Genomic DNA, 22,137 nt, shown 5'->3' on the forward strand with positions numbered 1-22,137 from the left:
CTCCGAATTTTGGATCTGTCACAGAAAATGATGTGATGAGAGTCAATGGATACGTGATTTTAAACAGATCATACAATATTCATATCACGCCATGTTGCGTTGATCCTTTGCTGTCAAAAGCCAATCCATTGAACTTTTATCAGCACCAATCCTTCTTTACTAGCTTACACTTTTTGTACATCAGCATGTAAGCTGAATTGCTAGAATGATCCGCTGGCACGTGTTTGTAGTGAGTATTGAGTCAGAGTACTGTGCTCACGTCAAGCAGAACTAATTAATATCAGACTAGAATACGCTCTTTTCTTCTTTATATTTATTTCTTCTTTGAAATAAAGTCAAACGCAACGCATGCAATATGATGCTTTCAGCAAGGAAACATTGAAAAATATTGAAAAAATTCACCTAATTTCTCCACAAAGTATTTTTTTTCTCTTAAAATCCAGGCAAAATGCCTCGAAAGACCATAATCTAAAACAAGTAAAACACAATAATTTTTTTTCTGACAATGAAAAAAATATTCGAAGAAAATGAACTAATTTATGTTTTTAAAAAAGATGGTTTCTTCTAAAAAAAATTTTTTTTGTTTTTCCTTTGGTTTGGTTTTTTGAAATTTGAGATATATACAAAAAACATTATTTAAAAAGTAAGTGTATAGAATTAAGAATACGAATATGATATTTCCTATTTAATTTTTTTTATTTTCAAAAATATTTCAATGATATTATAGAATATACTATATACATTGTCAATAATTCTAAAAATATTTTAATCCTTGATATAAAAAAAAAACACTGCAAAGATATGACTATGAGCAGTTCTTTCATTAATGTATAAACTAGAACTTAGGAATGTTTTACTCCCCATAATACACATCTAAAGGACAATATTATATCACTATTTTTCTCAAAACTAGTAATACTGATGATAAAATGCAAGCTTGTCCGCCATTTACAATTAATAATTACGAACTATGTTCTCATTATCGGAATAAGAGTCTGAAATTTCCCTTTCTAAGCCAGACTTTGCCTGTTTTAAATAACTCTCGGATCATCACTAGTCCAAATTTAGTCAGACCTGTTCGATCGCTATCTGCTATTTGTATCGTATCAATTACAAGGCCATGTAGACAGTAATAATTAAACCTTAATCATAAAAAAACCTGTTGAAACCGTCAGATATCTGTTCTTGACTTAAACAAGCTTTTTGAGATTTGATGCTGATGATTTCGCTTCCAGGTCCGGAAAGAAACTCAAGTAAATGAAGATTTCCCAAGGCTCAGTATAAAAGTCAGTGCCATTTGCCGACGAATCGAGAAAAAAATGTATCAGTCCGGAGATAGAAAAAATTATCATATACTCATAAACTGCATATTGATCTTATATTTGTCAGCTCCCAAAATAAACACGCAGCAACTGACCGCTTATAGACACACCCACCAGAGAGGAAAAAAGGACAACGAAGAACACGCATGCGCCCAATTCAAATTTAACTTGCAATCATTTATCATTATAAAATACCAACAATTGTGATTTTAATGCTCAGATCATTCGATGGTTCGATGATAATTGGTGATGATTCTGTTACAAGAGCTATAGGATATACCGATTTTCTTACTTAAAATGAGCTTGTGATTTATAGTGTATTAAGGACATTTTAAATGTAGTATTATGTCGTAAGGTCGAGAAGAAGATTAACTTTATTTAAGGTAAGAATTAATAATTGCAAAATGCTTTATACACAGATCTCTTTATCAACGTTAAGTTTTCATTAAGTTAGTGTAAATGACAGGATTGATTTTATCGATTTAATTATTTTTTTTCATTTTTCCATCTTGTGTAAATTTCAATATCTTAAATAAACAAAGATGACACAATAAACAAATAGAAAGGATTACAGTAAAATGCAATTAGATGCCGGAGTTGCATTGATTGAGGACCATCGACCATTTCCTGGCATCAAGTGTGAGAATATCCCCCACTTTTCACTGAGGATCATCCCACAATAGTAGTAGGAGAACAGTTATTTAACGCAAAGTTGCATCTTTAAGTTGTATATAATAGTAAACTACTGCAATCGGACTCGTTAGGACTGCCAAAAAAATAATTAACTTAGAATAGTTTTCTTGTATCTCTCATACACAATATATCGTAATAGATTTATGTTAGGTGTTACTTTAATGTAGCTTGTTCTTGTACAAGAACAAATCAATCAGATTATTCGAATTATTTCATAAGAATTTGGAAGTAACATTCATTCCACGCACCAACTCGTAAAACTGTAATAATTCCGGAAATGTTAAGTTGTACGCGTGAATAATTAATCTGAAGCTATTGGTTGACAGTAATTGCAGACAAATTCATATTGACCCTTGATGACATTGAGTGCGTCATCAGGACAACTATCAGAACACCCGGAAACTAAAATTAGCAACAAGGAAATTTAATATTTATTTTGAAGACTCTAATTATAGAAATATTTTAAGAAAATAACATTTTTATCTGTATAATTGACAAGTTACACGTAATATAGTTCTAATTTTGTTATTTAGCAATATCAGAAATATTGACCTTAAAAATTTTGGAGAATTAATGGGTCATCTGACTTTGAAGAACTAGGACTATGTTCTCGATACCAATATATTGAATTTATAATGATTCAATGCAACGATTTACACTTGGCTTTAAAAGCATTTTCATAACCTTTCCAACTAAATATTTATCCATTTTAAGAACTTCTTACAGATTCTTGTAATTTGGAAGCTTTGATAAGGTATTTATAAGATCGGCCTCCGGGGCTATACAATTGAGATGAGCTCACGCTTGATCTCAGTCTTCCTTTTACTGAAAGAATATAGAGTAGAAAAATCAGACATCAGAAGTTTGTCTTCTCTAAGTTTTATGGCCCCGGGACCATGTTATCATAATGAAGCAGAATTTGGAATGTGAGTAGAGTTTGGGATGCGTTTGATAGTTTATCCAGTGATTATTATCATTCTTTGATAGGCAGACCATGTCTTTTTACAACTCTGAATTATTTTTCTCTCTTCATTATTTGTTTTACTATCATCCCAGTGTCTTGCTACGTTTTCCAATATACCGACAACATTAAGAATTTTTTCATTCATGATTTCTTCTCAATATGATAACACAGTTACAGAAAAAATCAGACAAAAATGTTAATAAAAATAGTAGTAATCAAATATTTATATACTATGAAATGTCAGAGACATCAGATATTGCAAAAGATGATAGCTACATGCAATGTCAATGGTCTTCATTTGGCATTAAATATTTAGAAAGGATTGAGTTTTCCGGATATTAGACACCAGAGTCGAGCTGAATGCTAGAGGCAATATCCAATATAAAAACAATATAAAGATAGAAATCTTAAGAAAACAGAAGCATCCCCCTCGTCAGACAAATTAATAATTAGACAAGAGTTACAACCTCGGCAATAACCTCTCGGAAGCTTTACATCATGTGATTTATGGACAATTAATGTCTCTATAAATGTTTCACCTAGTTCTTAACCCAATTATCAGGATGTATGCACGGGGCTAATTATTACCTATTACATTATAGGGTAAGTTACCATTATAATAGTAATTTACTGATGCACGCATACCTTTCATTCATCACTGGTATATGATAAATACTGCTTTAAAATACAATCTGGTAGAGTAACTATATATAATTAAATTGAAATTAAATATTTAAGACAGAGTAATAGGCAGCTTCTATAACTAAAATCAAGATAAAAAACAAAATGATACGCACTGCATTAACACAAAAAAGCAATGAAAAATCTTCTATAACTAATATCAATTAATATTCAAGGATATAAGGCCGAACACGATTAGAAATGCGATGATTCCGTCACATCATTGCACCGGAAGTATGACGTCAACTCCTGTTCCAGAGTTCCACTATTTCGTTGCATGTTTGAAAAAAACCCTGATCCTTTACCCTTACAATAAGTGTAATACAATAACTACATTTTTTTAAAATAAGTTTTCCTTAAAGCCTTAGCTTTACACCTATATAGTAGGAGTATTATCAGTTTTGGTGAGCAGAATGAATTACCGACACAGATGATCGCCGGCAGCAGCTGAAACTTCATTCGATGTTGCCATTAATAGAATTAGTCAATGTCCTTTTTTGTTCCCAGTTAAGCCATTTTATGTCTTAATAACAATCAAACAGTTATCATTACACTCTGGGGGCACCCCTCTGACACTAATTTTAAATATTAGATCACGTCGTATTAGATAGTGTCCTTGATGCTCGCGCCGTAAGGTGGGATGTCGGGATAAAAACTAGGTGAAATCTAGTCACCTACACCGAATCACGTGACACTTAGAACGGTGCAGTTCGTCACCTATACAAGGATTTGAAATTATCCCCTAGATATAAAACATTTAAAAGCAGTGGGATGACTTAATTTTGCAAGAGAGACATTTTCTAAAAAAAGAAATAATGACCTACATTTATAATATTATGGCATAAAATGTATCAAATTCCTTTTCTCTAATTTATATATAATTATTCAATATTATTTATCTGTTATTACGACACCCGATTCTGTTCAGAATAAGCGTTAATAGAAACAGTCCAGAAATAGAAAACTTCACTTCCTGTAATGGTAGGATTTAATTTACAAATTACATACATAGTGACCGAACGTTATATTGAATTTAGGACGGAAGTTATGTCGAGGTTTGTACAATGTGATATTCATTTGTTTTAAACACAGGAATTGGTGATTGACAAGTTATTCATAAAAATCAGTTAACTTTACGTAGGAAGGTTTAGAAATGGTTACCTGTGGGCCGTTGTTTAATTTAATGCAAAAAGAAATATTATAAAATTTGATGTACATCTTATAATCTGAGCATTAATGTGACCCTAAGGCTTCAGTAGTATGATTTTATGCTAAACATATATCTATAAATACACCACTATCAGTCATTCATCATTTGTAATTGAAAAGTATTCACCTTTGGCAAATAATTTTCCCCGTTGTTCATCGAAGTACATGAACACTGATAGAATACTAAATGCCATCAAAGTTTATCAGGATAAGAAATCCTAACAAAAAACCAGAAAAACAAATAAGAGAAGCTTTCATATTTTTCTAAATGTATTGAACTACTCAGGCACTAGGCTAGTACCCTATGAATCCTGTGACTTTGTTATAAGTAAGTAAGCTAAGTGTTATTACATGTTGCCTTCTAATTAATGAACCTTTTACTATCTAATTTAACATCTCTGTGATTGATCATTACAATTTTTCATGCTTTACGTTTGATAAAATATCGAAGATTGTCAATAATCATAAAAGCACAACTATATGAATATTTATGTTTTCGACACCCAGTATCAGTGTGTGATCAAGCATTAACTGGTCTCACACGCCGGATTATAGAATTATCTCCCCAATGCCCACCTATCACACAGGTAACTAACAGTACGATTTTATCTGTATTTAATGGCTTTTCTTGTCTCCGGGCGATTGACATAGTGCTCACCAGTATATTAGAAACTGATCAGAAATAACTAGCCTGTGTAACTATAAACCATTTTAATTTTGCTGATTGATTTATTTGGGAGGGGAGTTAGAAGGAAGTAGGATGTTTTTCTTTGGGTGTTCTTTTTTATGTTTTTGTTTGTCCTTTCGTTGTCTTGGCATGTACGCTTTGATACTTCGACTGTCATTTCCCACGTAAGATTTGAACTTTACTCCAATACCTGACGGTATTGTTATACAGCAAGGTAAACTCTCAATAGTATGTGGTGAAAATTAACCAAAAAATATTTAATAAAAAAAATAGGATGACATTTCTATACATTTGTGAAGGGGATAAAAGTCTTATTTGAGAATTATCCATCGCCACTTTTGTTACTTGCATCTGTTATATTGTCTTATATTGTCACGTTTAACTAAGGCTTTTCTCCCACTTATTCACCTTAATAAAGACATGTTATTTGAGTATGGAATACATATCTGTCTTGTTATCAAACGAGCGAAGCCTTCTCGTGTACGATCAAGTTGCTGAAACAGATATTTCGTGCCAAACATGTTCATCTTTTTTCAACTATTTTCATCTTTTGATCGATTTCACTAAACAATTATCTGTTTGATAGTTATTTTTATTAAGAATATGACTTAGCAATGATTGAGTGCATTTATATATTCCGATTCTAACGTGACAGAACCCTTAATAAAGTTTGGCGGTAAACACGATCCAAGTGACGATTTTAAGACCCCTCTCAGGAATTGGAGTTTGCTGTGATGCCAAGCGCCGCGATTGAGTACGACACCTTATTCGGCGGCGTCTCTGGGAAATTTATTACATTAAAATGGAAGTTAAATATGCTTCAGTGTTTATTTGAAACTGTCAGATTTTGCATTTTACAAATCCGTTGTTTTATTTTTAATTGTTTTATGTAAATAATTGTATACTGGAGGGTGGGGTTAAATTCTTCGAGAGGTAATGATTAGGTACATCCGTAGCAGGAGCATATATCATTTATTAAAAGTAGAGATGAAAGTGGAATAATTCTATTTTTTTCTACAAACATTCCCAAAAGGAGCAGATATAAATTCAGAGTTAGTGATCATTCCACTCCAATAGATCTAGCTGTAAAGAAGATAGAGTGTCCGCGGTCTGTGTATCTGATGCCTTGCTTTTAATCTTCCACAGTCTCCGGGGACCCGTAGCCCTAAAGAACTGGCACGGGCGCCTATATAAAACAATTAGTTGTCTTTATTTGGCGCTGACTCATAGTTCAATGTATCGTACAGTTGTCTATCGTAACAGAGTCACTGTGATTAAAGCGGCCCTTCTCATCACCCTTCAGACGATGTCAAAGAATCTAGCAACAAGACGTGCGTGCTTGACTTTCTTCTAGTTTAGAGGAAGTTCTCAGTATTGTAGTTCACCCTCACAACGTCAGGTATCCCGAGTCAAAACGCTGCCGTGGTACTGCTGATTAACGTCATTCAATACTTTACGAGCTATTGGCAAAGACGTTTTCGTAGGGAAAATCAAATATTGATTGTTTTCTTATCTAATCTGAAAATATTTATCTATAAATCTTTCCATGATAAAAACCATATAAATTATAACACTTGTATCTGAGGTGTCGACTGATTTTCTTCTGTTTACATTACCTGTCTACGTATGATAGGCCCCTTTTGATTGGTGCTTATCGTTTACGCCCCAAGAAAACCAGATGAGGACAGCTAGTGGTCAAATGGCAACGTGTTGACTCAGGACCATTGGCGATGACCATTGTATAGTTCATTGTACAACTATATATTCAAGTAATGAAAAAAGGAAATTACTTCATCAGGTCATTAAAGTACAATTTGGTTACCCATTTAATACAAATTTTAAAAGTAACGTGCACTCGATCCAACCGTTTTGGCGTTAGTCAGTGTGACATGCGCACCATACACTGAATCATATAAACCGATCTTTTCTATCCTATCACTCGACGCCTTAGAACTATAATTGAATATTAAACATAATTAGGATTATAGTAATAATTACAATTATATTAATAATGCAATTAGTTTGTCTGCTGATAAAAAAATGTAAAGGGAATAAATAAGTTTTAAAAACAGAATACAAAAATAGCTGGAACTCGAGAGACCTGATTTCAGAGATGCAAGTAATTCTGCTATTAAAACTATCTTAAGTTTGACTTAGATCATATCTTGATTTAATAAATTGATTAAAAAAATATATATATTTTTAATTTTTTTAGATGCCTAATGAGGTTGCTTGTTCTATTTTTTATGATGGATAAATTACAATTAGTATATTCCTGTCATTTTATTGGACAACGTCTTGGGGACCCTCTACGTATTTTACTGAGTTAGTCTCTTTATCCCTCAGTGTTAAGTCAATGACGGGAGGGGGAAGCTGCTCCAAGGGTAAACAGAACATCCATTGATCCTTCACATACTTCTGAAATGATAGAGTTAGGAATCAGGATCTCTCTCCATTTCATCAATCGACAAAACAATAACGATGTTCTGTCATGCAATCTCCTATGTGTAACTTAATTAACTTTTGTTCATTTTTTTATTGTGTTTTGTTTCATGTTCTAATGCTTTTACTATATTATCCGCAACTTTATGATTAGCTACCTACAACTTCCGGTCACGATTGCTCGGATCCGGATCAATGAATTTCAGATTCGTTATCCAGTGATCTGTTATTGTTAAAGGAATTCATTCTGTTACTAAGTGGTGACATTGCAGAGGCGAAACTTTGAAAACAATCGCACCTCCCTAACTTTCTTTAAATTTAGAATACCCCATGGCTGCAAGAAAACCATTCGGAAACTCCTATCACTTAACGTAATCAGTGTGACGCTGAATTTTAAATATTTTGTGTACTCCAGGAATTTAAAGCAAGTCAAAATGATATTGGATTCTATTTATATTTGTTAACAACGGTGAGTTATGAGAAATATGAATTAATTGCTATAAATGTCAGATACCCGGTTGTATGTAACAACAGTTTTCCATTCTTCACCACCATACTAGGATACAAATAGATCTTAATAGGGTAGGGTAGGGGGCAGGGTGTTTAGAAGAATTGTATGTAACGTGCTGTCTGTTTTCAACGGTTAGAATTTATTCAAAATGCTTCGGTTTTTAACTTATTTTTGGTTTTTAGTCTTGAGAACACACTATCTTGAATTTTGTTTAAAATAATTGGACGGCAAACATTAGAAGGAAAGAATCGCTGGATGGTCCCTTAATTTATACTTTACAACTAATTTTTATGTAAAAATAACATCTCAGGAAAAAAGAAATTTATATAATTCCTCTTCTCTGTAGGAGTAAAGACTTTTAAAAAAATCGGTTTTTGGTTTTAAATGTTGACTGTTTTCATGATAAATTATCAAAACAGATTATAGCAAAATAAACGCCACTTAAATACATTTATAAGATAAATGTTCATAATATTTCTAGTTAGGCTGATATTTCTTATTTATCTGATATTTCTCTTTAAGGCTGTTTTAGGTAACATTGAAATATTGTACAGCATTGTCTTTCTCTGACTTTTGTTCATATTGATAATCAAAGTACTCAGAAGTACAGAGAGCCGGGCTCATTTACAGAGTAGAATGGATTTCATGAATCATGTTTATATTCTGATGAAAAAAAAAATTATTTTAAAACTATCAATATAAATGATAAGACACTGACAGTGAGTTTTTCAATTTAATATCCGATTTTGTCAGAATCAGAATTAATCTGGTACCGCAGCTGAATGTAAACAAACAGGTCAGTCTGGTTCCCTCTCCTGTTTTACCTCGTATGTGCATGTACAGAACTACGGTAACACTGATTATCAAAAATCCTTACGCTAATGAGACTTAGAAGTTTTCAAAGTCATTATACTAATGTTTATTTTATATAGATAAAACTTCGTTTTATTTTTGTTGCTTTATTTAGCGTTTGTATTATCTCAAAAGCGGTTGAGAGTAAGAACTATATTTTTGCACGTAACTTTAAAATGGCGACTATGGGGTCAACATCCTGCCTTGAACAGGATCACATAAGCCGGCAATTGCTCTTTGAGCAATAAGCCCGGCTAAAAATCATTCATTATATTGTTGAAACGTTATTGATAAAAATCATTCATTATATTGTTGAAACGTTATGTTAGATATATAAGTATTTAAAGTCAATGAGACGGGTTTTAAGAGAGAGAGAGAGACTATTGTATTATTAAAAATTCATATGATCAGTGCAAGACGATTTGTCTTTAATTTAGAGAATAAAAACAGATCTGAATATAGAATGCCTTTGGCCAGATATTAATGAAGCCATCATTGTACTTTACAGATATGCAACAGTGCGCCTTCCTGTACTACTGGTGTATTTTATTTTCCGTCATCGGAGTTACCTCCTCCTTGTATCTTCCAAACATGCATAGATCCAGAAAGAACGCCATATCCTCAATACAATCAAACTACAAAGGTAAGACCGCCTTAACGTAAGGTTAATACAATCAAACTACAAAGGTAAGACCGCCTTAACTTAAGGTTAATACAATCAAACTACAAAAGGTAAGACCGCCTTAACTTAAGGTTAATACAATCAAACTACAAAGGTAAGACCGCCTTAACTTAAGGTCAATACAATCAAACTACAAAGGTAAGACCGCCTTAACTTAAGGTTAATACACTCAAACTTCAAAGGTAAGACCGCCTTAACTTAAGGTCAATACAACTTAAACAATATAAGTTCTAGGTTTGCTTCCGTAAAATAAGGTAAAGGTAGTTGACACAGACATTTCAACCCAGTAAAATTAAATTTAGAAGAATTATTTTTGTTACAGTAACGACGTCAGGTTCTCTTCAAAATCAGCTCACATAAGTAATGCCAGATTTTGCTGTAAATAAGATTAATGTCACTCACTTTTCAAGTTACGTCATGTTTTAGTTTAAAATAAGCTAAAAAAAAATATGATATTTTTTCTTTAAAAAGTTAGGAAAGTATTCTGTATCTTTAAAATGAACTAAAATGAATTAAGATCGACTTACCAAAGTCACAGTACGTTATATTTAATTGAAACTAAGCTAAAATAATTACGTCACTTTTCAATTTAAAAAAATCATACGAAAGTTTTATCATCGTTTTGCTATAAATTAACTTTAAAAAGTTACAGCAGCTTTTGCTGTTAAATAAGGAATATATAGAGTTAAATAAGGTTTAAAAAAAAGGGGGGGGGGTTACGTCACTTTAACTCTAATACAGCTTACAAAAGTTACGCCATATTTATCTTTTAAATCCATTCACAAAAGTTAATCAACTTTAGCTTAAAATCTTAAAATTCACATTGTTAACTTTAATTTAGGGGCTAGATCAAAAGAAGGATGTCGAATTGAAATAAAAACGAAATTCAAACACCTAGGGGAGGGGGTATACATGTAAAATTAACATTTTTTTTCTGTTAACGACATCGAAAACTAAAGAAAATGCATATTTAACACAAACAATTAAGCTATTTTCATTTTTTAATGAATAATCCAAAATGTTATTTTCGATATCATATTTGTACTTTTGCTTGATAATCATATTTGAGATAACATTCAGTGAAGTTTATTTATCAGTCAGTAAACTTTTGATCTGTCCCTTAGCAGTCATATTACAGTAGAATATCTAAATTTAACTTCACAATCAGATTACGAAAGGTAACGTAGGTTTGAACTTTACAGTCAGGTAACAAAATTACTATTCAGAAACCAAATCAACCAACACTACAATACTTAGAACTATATGTTAACAAGTAATGGCGAGGACAAACTAATTACAATCAATTGACAAATGGTAATGCAATCAAAGCAAGCAATCGGCAAAATCAAATTTTTAGATATAAGAAGGTAACACATATTTGACGTTTTTAGTTTTTCAAAGCTCAAATGACTTATATAAATATGTAAAGAAATTTCTAAGATTTAGCCATACAAAATACATATATACGAGGGTTGATCCAAAAGTAATGTCACAACTTTGATAAAATGTCTCCTAGTCGATGTTAATTAACAAAATTTTACATGATGGAAGCTATATGTATTTTAAATCATTCCTGAAAAATTCAAATTAAAATGACTTATACTTTACAAATTATCGAATTAAACACAGAGTGCGATTATGGTAGTCGCCGCACCTAAATAACGTCATAAGACGGATATGCGCCGCCACACACTTTTAAAAACGCCTTCTCATCGTTTTATTAAAAAAATGATATTCACAAAACATTCACATATTTTATTTTCTTTAAGAACAATTGGCACCAATTGTACACTTTATTTATAATTTAATCCTTCATCAAAATTCTTTGAACAATACCATAAGACAAACTTAAAAGTGTCTCATATCACTCAAACTGCCACTTATCTCTTTTACGACAACGTCGACGCCATTGAACGATTCCACCCGACCTCCTATCTTTCGGTATTTCTGTCCCCAAATGATCATTTATTTACCTATTACCCGCCCAAATTCTCTGAAACCATCTATGAACAAGTCTCTCGTTGACATTCTTTCCTCTGCGAGTTTTATTTACCATCATAACTGTTTCTACTTGTGATTTCCCAATTTGAAGAAAAAATACATTACATCTCGTTTTGGTGTTTCATTCCATTTCGACATTCCCTTTCTGCAATACATCATATATAAACAATACTGTTTATGATGAAAAAACAATGCTACCATTTAATTTTTAACTAAAGATTAGAAAATGTCGTAAATTATGTCTTTTAAAATATTGAACGGTCAGACGATTTTTTTAGATACTTTTTTAAATGTGTTTGTCTTTTTTCATTCTAACAATATTTACTTTAAAACGTGACGTTTAGTTGGGACGCAGCGACACCCCCTATGTTTAATGTTTAAAACATCTATAAAATTATTTCAATTGAACATTATTAAATGAAATTTTCAATTTTGATTAGATTTATGTTTATGCATCTTTTGGTGCATTATATTTGATAATATGACGCCAAATATAACAGATATGGACACAGTGACATTACTTTTGGATCAACCCTCGTATAAACAAAGGAGTGAAGCTTAAAGCACACAATCAATTAAAAAAATAAGATTAGAAAGTGAGATACATTTCATGTAGGCAGTGACAAATTAAAAAAAAAAAAAAAACACGTACCAGATAACCAAAAACTACACGCCTCAGTCTCGTGGCCATCAGAAATAGATACTATTGATTGAAAGGAAAAATATAATTTGTTCTAATATTTCTTGTTTCATGTTCTCTGCGGATAGATGAAACAGTCTTTTGCAATTTCAACCCTTATCATTTATTAATTCAATCGATTAAATAAAGCTGAAGTTTGTTTTTTCCAAATAATGACACTCTATATGTGTGAGAGGATTATTGAAAATTAAATCAGTATTATTTTTTTTTCATTATTTGCCAAAGAATGAAAAAATATAAAGCAGTTAAAAAGGGTGTAAAGAAGGGCATTTTTAAAAGCAAACTGATCGTAAGGTATAAGAAGAAAAGACAAACGGAATAAATCGTCTACCAAAACTGAAAAACGTCGTAAACCTAGGCAGATAATTATCTTAACTAACGCATTTGCTGAGACAGTCGTCTTAATTTTACCTTCAAAGCGATTGAGGTCTCAATTAACTATCCCAGTTCCCTGTAATGGTAGCAATAGGACGGGCAACCGGGGATGCTCCTAATTACACGAATTTCCCCTCCGTAGGATTTGTTAGAATAAATGGCAGCATTAACGGTAAATTTACTGTTGATTGGCCATCAGAAAAACAAATCAGGTGCACATCGGCCCTCTTTTATTCCGAAACTTTCGAATTCAGGAAAATTAAATTACACCAGAATTAAACAGCATCATGCTAATCGCATTAGAAGGAACTCTTGGGAAATTAGAACGATAATATACTTAGAAACAGTTCTACCCTGGAAGAAGTATTGTTGTTTAATTTTAACTGCTAAAGCAAAATGACAAACATACATGATAGCACCAAGTAATAATTATGTTCCCCAAACGAAGTTGGGGAACATATTGTTTTTACTCTGTTTCTTATTATTATGTTCCCCAAACGAAGTTGGGGAACATATTGTTTTTACTCTGTTTCTTATTATTATTATTATGTTCCCAAACGGAGTTTGGGAACATATTGTTTTTACTCTGTTTCTTATTATTATTATTTTTTTTCTTATTTGTTCTCCGGTACTTTTTTGTCCGCGAGTGTTCTCAGAAACTGTTCACCCAACTGAGCTAAAACCTTTTTAGGGTTAATAGGTGTGTAGTGTAGGTGTGCGGAACGAAGGTCATTTTGCGCGCATACGCCTGCACGTGCGTGCGCGTGAAATGAGGGAATTGACTGATATACTTAATATAGCTATAACTTTTACATTTTTTGATAAAATGCTTTGAAACTCATTACATAAGGATATATCAATAGTGTTAATAATATGACACTGTCAAATTAGCATGAATTCACGCGCATGCACGTGCGCCTTTCTCTGATTGGCTGAAACAAAAATCTCAATATCTCTTTTGTTTTCCGACGAAATGCTTTGAAATTTTTAACATTGTCATGAATTAGGATATCCTACAATATAATATGGAAATTTTTTTTATGAAATCACGCGCATGCACGTGCGCTGCAATCTGATTGGCTGAAACTTTAAATGGCTATATCTCCTTTATTTTTTGACAAAATGCTTTGAAATTTAAAACATAGTCATGCATTAGGATATCCTGCAATATGATATACAAAAAATTTCAAGAAATCATGCGCATGCACGTGTGCTGCAATCTGATTGGCTGAAACTTTAAATGGCTATATCTCCTTTGAGTTTTGACGAAATGCTTTGAAATTTAAAACATAGTTATGCATTAGGATATTCTACAATATGATTTAGAAAAAAAATCTTGAAATCACGTGGATGCACGTGTGCTGCAATCTGATTGGCTGAAACTTTAAATGGCTATATCTCCTTTAAGTTTTGACGAAATGCTTTGAAATTTAAAACATAGTTATGCATTAGGATATTCTACAATATGATATAGAAAAAAAATTCTTGAAATCACGTGGATGCACGTGTGCTGCAATCTGATTGGCTGAAACTTGAAATGGCTGTAATTCCCTTGGTTTTCAACCAAACAGGATGGGATTTAGAACATAGGTAGATATAAGGGTCTTCTACAAGAAGATATGGTCATCATGCACATGCACGCACGTGCGTGCATTTGGAACGAGTGAAATTGAAAATACACTTGAATGAGTGATTTTTAATACTTTTGGACTAAATGCTTTCATATAAAGTAGATTTTAATATATAGAAAGTGTAGACAAGATTATATGTTCATTATGCACGTGCATTCACAGGGGCACGCGTGCAATGTTAAAATTTGAATATAATTGGTATCCTTTTGGGAAAACGTTGTTAAAGTCAAAAATGCACAGATGTTGTCTTATTTAATAGGGCTTACAGGGAATATGGCACCAAAAGGTGTTGGGGAGCGTTTGGGGAACATCTGTAACGGTTCCCGTTACAATTAGCACTAGTTATTATTATTATTATTTTTCTTCTTCCTGGGAAAATTTTGTCCACGAGTGATCTTGTAAACTACACATCCGACTTAGGTGAAACCTTTTTAGGGTCAGTAGGCATGTTATGTAGAGTTGCCAAACAAAGGTCATTTTGCGCGCACGTGCTTGCAAGAGCGCGCACGTGCAACACGTGAAATGACCAATATAATGGATATTGCTGTAACTTTTCTTTTTCTTGATGAATTTTTTTGAAACTCATAATGTAAGGATACATTAGTAGTATAGACAAGATGGCATGGTCAAAATAGCAAGATCTCACGCGCATGCACGTGCGCTTTGCTCTGATTGGCTGAAATTAAAGTCTCAATAACTTTCTTGTTTCTTGTCATAATCCTTTGAAATTTTGAACATAGTCCTACATTATGAAGATCTACCACATGATATATAAGAATTTTCATGAAAGCATGCGCATGCGCGCGTGCTGCAAGCTGATTGGCTGAAACTTTAAATGGCTATTTCTCCTTTGTTTTTTGAGGAAATTCTTTGAAATTTAAAATATAGTCATGCATAAGGATATCCTACAAAATGATATAGAAAAAAAATCATGAAATCACGCGCATGCACGTGTGCTGCAATCTGATTGGCTGAAACTTTAAATGGCTATTTCTCCTTTGTTTTTTGACGAAATTCTTTGAAATTTAAAATATAGTCATGCATTAGGATATCCTACAAAATGATGTAGAAAAAAATCATGAAATCTCGTGCATGCACGTGTGCTGCAATCTGATTGGCTGAAACTTTAAATGGCTATTTCTCCTTTGTTTTTTGACGAAATTCTTTGAAATTTAAAATATAGTCATGCATTAGGATATCCTACAAAATGATATAGAAAAAAATCATGAAATCACGCGCATGCACGTGTGCTGCAATCTGATTGGCTGAAACTTTAAATAACTATTTATCCTATGTTTTTTGACGAAATGTTTGGAATTTTAAATATAGTCATTCATTAAGATATCCTTCAATACGATTAAGATAAAAAAATTCATGAAATCACGCGCATGCATGTGTGCTGCAATCTGATTGGCTGAAACTTCAAATGGCTATAACTCCCTTGTTTTTTAACCAAACAGGATGGGATTTAGAACATAGATAAATATAAGGGACTCCTACAGGAAGGTGTATTCATCATGCACTTGCTTGCACGTGCGTGCACGTGAAATGAGTAAAATTAAAAATACACTCGAATTAGTGTATTTTTTAATACTTTTGGATAACATCTTTGATATCAAGTATATTAAAATATATAGATAGTGTAGACAAGATAATATGGTCGTTACGCACATGAACAAGCGTACAATGCTTAAATTTAAATATATTTTGTATTCTTCTGGGAAGACCTTGATAAGTTTTAATTCCATTAAGTATTTCAGAGATTACAGGGAATATGGCACCAAAAGGGAGTTGGGGAGCGTTTGGGGAACATCTGTAACGGTCCCCGTTACAATTAGCACTAGTTATTATTCTTATTATTTTTCTTCTTCCTGGGAAAATTTTGTCCACGAGTGATCTTGTAAACTATACATCCGACTTAGGTGAAACCTTTTTAGGGTCAGTAGGCATGTTATGTAGAGTTGCCGAACGAAGGTCATTTTGCGCGCACGTGCTTGCAAGAGCGCGCACGTGCTTGCAAGAGCGCGCACGTGGAACACGTGAAATGACCAATATAATGGATATTGCCGTAACTTTTCTATTTTTTGATGAAATTTTTTGAAACTCATAATGTAAGGATACATTAGTAGTATAGACAAGATAGCATGGTCAAAATAGCAAGATCTAACGCGCATGCACGTGCGCTTCGCTCTGATTGGCTGAAACTAAAGTCTCAATATCTTTCTTGTTTCTTGTCATAATCCTTTGAAATTTTGAACATAGTCCTACATTATGAAGATCTACCGCATGATATATAAGAATTTTCATGAAAGCATGCGCATGTGCACGTGCTGCAAGCTGATTGGCTGAAACTTTAAATGGCAATATCTCCTTTGTTTTTTGACGAAATTCTTTGAAATTTAAAATATAGTCATGCATTAGGATATCCTACAAAATGATATAGAAAAAAATCATGATATCACGCGCATGCACGTGTGCTGCAATCTGATTGGCTGAAACTTTAAATGGCTATTTCTTCTTTGTTTTTTGACGAAATTCTTTGAAATTTTAAATATAGTCATGCTTTAGGATATCCTACAAAATGATATTAAAATAAATCATAAAATCACGCGCATACACGTGTGCTGCAATCTGATTGGCTGAAACTTTAAATGGCTATAACTCCCTTGTTTTTCAACCAAACAGGATGGGATTTAGAACATAGATAGATGTAAGGGACTCCTTCAAGAAGGTATGATCATCATGCACGTGCACGCACGTGCGTGCATTTGAAACGAGTATATTTAAAAATACACTTGAATGAGTGATTTTTATTACTTTTGGACTGAATGCTTTAATATATAGTATATTAAAATATATAAATAGTGTAGACAAGATAATATGGTCATAACGCACATGCATTCACATGCGCTTGGGTGCAATGCTAAAAATTGAATATAATTCGTATTCTTCTGGAAAAACGTTGTTAAAGTCAAAAATGCACAGAGTTTGTCTTATTTAATGAAACTTGCAGGGAATATGGCACCGAAAGGGAGTTGGGGAGCGTTTGGGGAACATCTGTAACGGTTCCCGTTACAATTAGCACTAGTTGATATAATAATAAAATAAAATGTCTTATGAACAAATAAACACAGAAAAAAAATGTCCTAGCAAAACATGGCAATTCATTTCTAACTGAAACATACTTTAAAATTTCAAAAATTAAATGGTTTAATTTAGTGAGAAATCGGTTGTAAATCGACTTCATCGACAAAGAGCTAGAGCCATGAACAATACATACTGTACATTGTATGGATTATAAAGATTCTTAAAAATACAGAAGACTATGAACAGGGTGACTGCGTTCGTCTCTTTTCAAATCAAACATGAACAATAAAAATCAATGATAATGGGAAAAAAGGTTTTAACAAGATAACAAAAATCATCCTCATTGTTATTTTGAGCAATGGTCCTCGAAATAGCATATGAGAACAATTGGGAAAGAAGAGTAAAATATAAAATACCATGGTCTGCTATATTTGTCTACCTCCCCCGAAATACACGCTGTTTTAATAGTTACAAGCCATAGAGTGGTTGATGGATTGCCTATATTCGTTTGTGTTCGAGCACCAACACCCATCAAAATACGGAAGTCGTCGTCTAAAGGTTCAGTCTCCTTTTGATAGTGTGTTTTGTAGAACAAGCATCAGTGATGCAGGACGAGGATCAAATAACCACCATCACACTGGGCCCGGAATTTATCTCAGACAGAGTGCCATTATAGGGTTTCTGTAACTGGCTCCCGGTAATTTTCATTGTCTAGTATGAAAAGATGAGATTACACACAAGTGATGTCAAATTTTGTCTTTTATCCTGCACGTCTATCATACCGATTTATTAAAAGTGCCTCATCAAAATATACCAGTGATATTACAACTATGCGGATCGCTTTTAAACTGGAAAGTTCAGAGACTGTTGTCTTAGGTAAAAGTTTAAAAATAATACTCAAGTATTGCTGGTTTCTCCGACCGAAATCGACTTTTTTTGAAGATGAGGCACAAAAACCATTATCAAATTCGGGGTAACTGAAATGTAAAATAGTCCTAAAAAAGGATCAGGATCGTGGTTAACTCGGTTGATTTCACTAAGTGTGGGCGTTACCGTGGCATTGAACTTTCGATGGAGTCGATCAGATACAATCGAGATCAGGGTTTGTGTAGCCGTACGTAAATTGGTTATAACACATCTGATAAAACGTCTAGATTCAATCAAATAATGGTCAAAATATTCAATAAAAAACATCATCTCTCACTATGGCTATAAAAAATACAGATTAACACAAACGCTACAGGCAGAGGCCTCATGCCATGGGAAACAAGTATGACGCTATTGTGACGAAGCACACCAGAACTATCCGCTATCTCTATCTCAGTGTCTTCATCCGCGAGTATATTTAGCACTTTATGGTAGCATTGACTTAATTATAAGAATTCTGAATGTTCTTAGCACCGTGTGACTTGAAAACTAGTCGGTATCAGATTTGATGTGATATGGTATCTTGGCTTCATTCAAGATCGTAGCGAAGAACTACGATCTTGAACGCTGCGCTAGCCTAGCTGCTGCATAGGAATGAAAAGCGTTCAGTAGATAGCAGGTAGCTTGCCAAATTGCTAAGCTAGAAATTTATGATCTTGGACGAAGCCTTAATTGCTCTCACTTTCGTTTCCTGTGGTTTTGAACATATTTTATTGTAATTTCTAATTACAAAGGGATTGGGCACAAGTTCTAAAAACTTATGACGCCCTCTCCCTGCATATAAATTACAAAAATTCAATTAGGTCACAGTTAGATATGTACATTCAAAGTACATGTATTCAATATGTGCAAAATTTACAAATCAATGCATTTTAGAGAATCATACATTTAATTTTGTATATACATGCATGTATGAATAAATAGAATATAATAACAGTAATACTAACATGCGAATCTGCCAGAATGTTTGATAAATGTTTGAACATTAGAGAAAAGACGTTCGTTCTCCACAGCACTCATTGAATCTACCCCCCATAATAAGACATCTATATCTAAAATATGAATTTTATCAAATATTAAAAATTTATCCAAAAAAATTTTTATGGCTTCCTTATACTTTGGACATACAAAAAGATAATGGTACGCATCTTCTTTTTTGCCACAAGAGCATAAGGGGCTTGAAATTAAATTGCATCTATAGAGGTCATTATTCAATGCACAATTATGTCGAAGTCTGGTCTGGAGAACATTTAGCCGTTTCCTGTGTGCTAGTAAAACAAAAATGTTCGTTCCTTCGGGCGAATTTTAATTGTTTCAAAACCAATATATATTTTGACAAAGAATGCACGACTTAATTTAATTTAAACAATGATTGAATGAAACAAAAGGATTTATGTCTGTTTATAGCAGGCTCTGACTAGAAAAAACCTCTCTCTATGCACGCCTTGTTGCAGAGAGTGCATTTGGAGAAAAAAAAGGCTAAATTACCTTCGGTAAAACATGTACTTTTTCTGCTCCTTTTGGAATATATCAAATATTAATTGAATTTTAAAATTCTAATTTTAGGTGCCGTGGGAGTGAGGTGGGACAAGAGAAATGAACTCCAGGGAAATTTACATTCACGCTTCAGGCACCACTCAAAGAGTTTTAGAACAAAACATAGATTTATCTCAGAGATGTTCAGAATGTTTGATTTAAATGGTAAGTAAAGTTTAGGACGTTATTTAGAAACCATCGTCTTCCATAAATCAAAGAATTATATATTAATGTTATATTGATGTGTGTTAACTTGGAAATACTATTTTTAAAGAGATGTTGATGTATTTGTTCTGCAAAGAATCCACAAATTTTAGTTTATTAGTTTATACACAGCCTTCTTTGAATGTGATGAAGCTTTTCTTTTATGAACATAAAAGTTAGCATAAAACATTAATGCACAAAAGGTCACAAAAATTTCACTAAAACATGATTTTTTTTATTGAAGGTGATGGATGCGTGGAGCGAGATGAATTTGAGTATGTTCTAGATTTCATGGACATCTGGATGTAGTGTGTGAAAACTCGACATTTTCATTCCCTGCTCAAAACTGAAAGAAGACATTTAGATAAAGACATTCCTCGGAATGATAATTATTTCTAAACCCCACACAAGTGACATGTGACACTAGAACGTTAACACCTATTGGATGATTTTTTTTCCGGTAGCAGAGGAAGTAGCGGAGGATCCGAATCTGTCTCAGTTTTACACAAACTCCATCTGACATAGGACACTGCCATGACCGATCAACAAACTGTTGTATCTTCATACAACCAAACAAAAGAAACAACCAGGCACGACTTATCTCATTTTAGTGATTTACATTCGCTATCACTTCCGGGATACTTTGCTTTAATTGTGTTAAATTGACTGTAAGAAAAACCACAATTTTAGAATTTTCTTTTTTCATTGAAGTTTTTCTCTGATATTTATAATTTTTTAACGTTCTTTTATTCTTTGCAGTAGCATTAAGCAATTCTTTTGAATAGTTTTAAACTTAGCGGCACAAAATGCATGATTTTTCAACTTTTGAAGAAATTTTAAACTAGTGCATCACTGATGATATTTGTCATACAAGAGTCATGTGTGAATGGTCCTGAAAGCTTGATGTGGTAACTTATTCATTAATAATGTACACATTTCCTATGAGTTGTTGAAATTTGTTTATTTATTGTAATTTATTTGTCATACTGTTTTCTTATTATTTTATTTTTTTACATACGTGTAAACTATGAGTGATATAATTTAAAGTTGATGAGATATTTATATTTTACCTGACAGTTATTGTTCAGATAGTGATGAATTTATTTTAAGGCTTTTCTTGTTTCTTCTTTATCTACAACCATTGTTATAGCAACATTCCAGCATGAACAGTTTCATTCCAACTGGAGATATTACGTAATAAAGAAATCTAAAGCAAGATCTGTATTTATTTAAAAAATATTAATTAAAAATAAATGATACTGTAACATTTGACTGTGTTGAATTTCAATGGAATGAATCCATGGAATTAAGTATATATTATACAATGTTGACCATTGTTACATCACTTTTTAAATATATGTATATCAAGAATTAAAAACATTATTTTCATGCTTAAACTTTGTTATAAATTACAACAACTTGAAACAATCTACGAAAGTATACATACTTGATACTTTTTCAGGCGGACGACGAAATGCCGTATTCCTATGAAGCCCACTTGTCGCATCAAGCATCAAGTTATTGAAAACTTTTAACCTGGACAGACTTAGGAAATATTTTTTTAAGATTTATGAAATAAACGTATGGTAAACTTTTGAAAATCAACAAGAAGTGTTTGTGAAATGCCAATGC

The 22,137-nt window shown here is 32.7% G+C and overlaps 1 protein-coding gene across 1 annotated transcript; it reads left to right on the forward strand.

Moving 5' to 3' along the window:
- The first annotated feature begins 1,555 nt into the window (after positions 1 to 1,555).
- LOC134282816 (uncharacterized) lies at positions 1,556 to 21,890 on the forward strand. The gene is made up of 4 exons (XM_062765207.1): positions 1,556 to 1,705; positions 9,871 to 10,005; positions 20,332 to 20,466; positions 20,750 to 21,890. Exons 2-4 carry the CDS (start codon positions 9,873 to 9,875, stop codon positions 20,812 to 20,814), a joined length of 333 nt encoding a protein of 110 aa, XP_062621191.1. The 5' UTR covers positions 1,556 to 1,705; positions 9,871 to 9,872; the 3' UTR covers positions 20,815 to 21,890.
- Positions 21,891 to 22,137: the final 247 nt, after the last annotated feature.

The sequence above is a fragment of the Saccostrea cucullata genome, unplaced genomic scaffold (assembly GCF_032062105.1).
Source record: "Saccostrea cucullata isolate Sc308-1 unplaced genomic scaffold, CSIRO_AGI_Scuc_v1 ctg1682, whole genome shotgun sequence".
Classification (NCBI taxonomy): domain Eukaryota; kingdom Metazoa; phylum Mollusca; class Bivalvia; order Ostreida; family Ostreidae; genus Saccostrea; species Saccostrea cuccullata.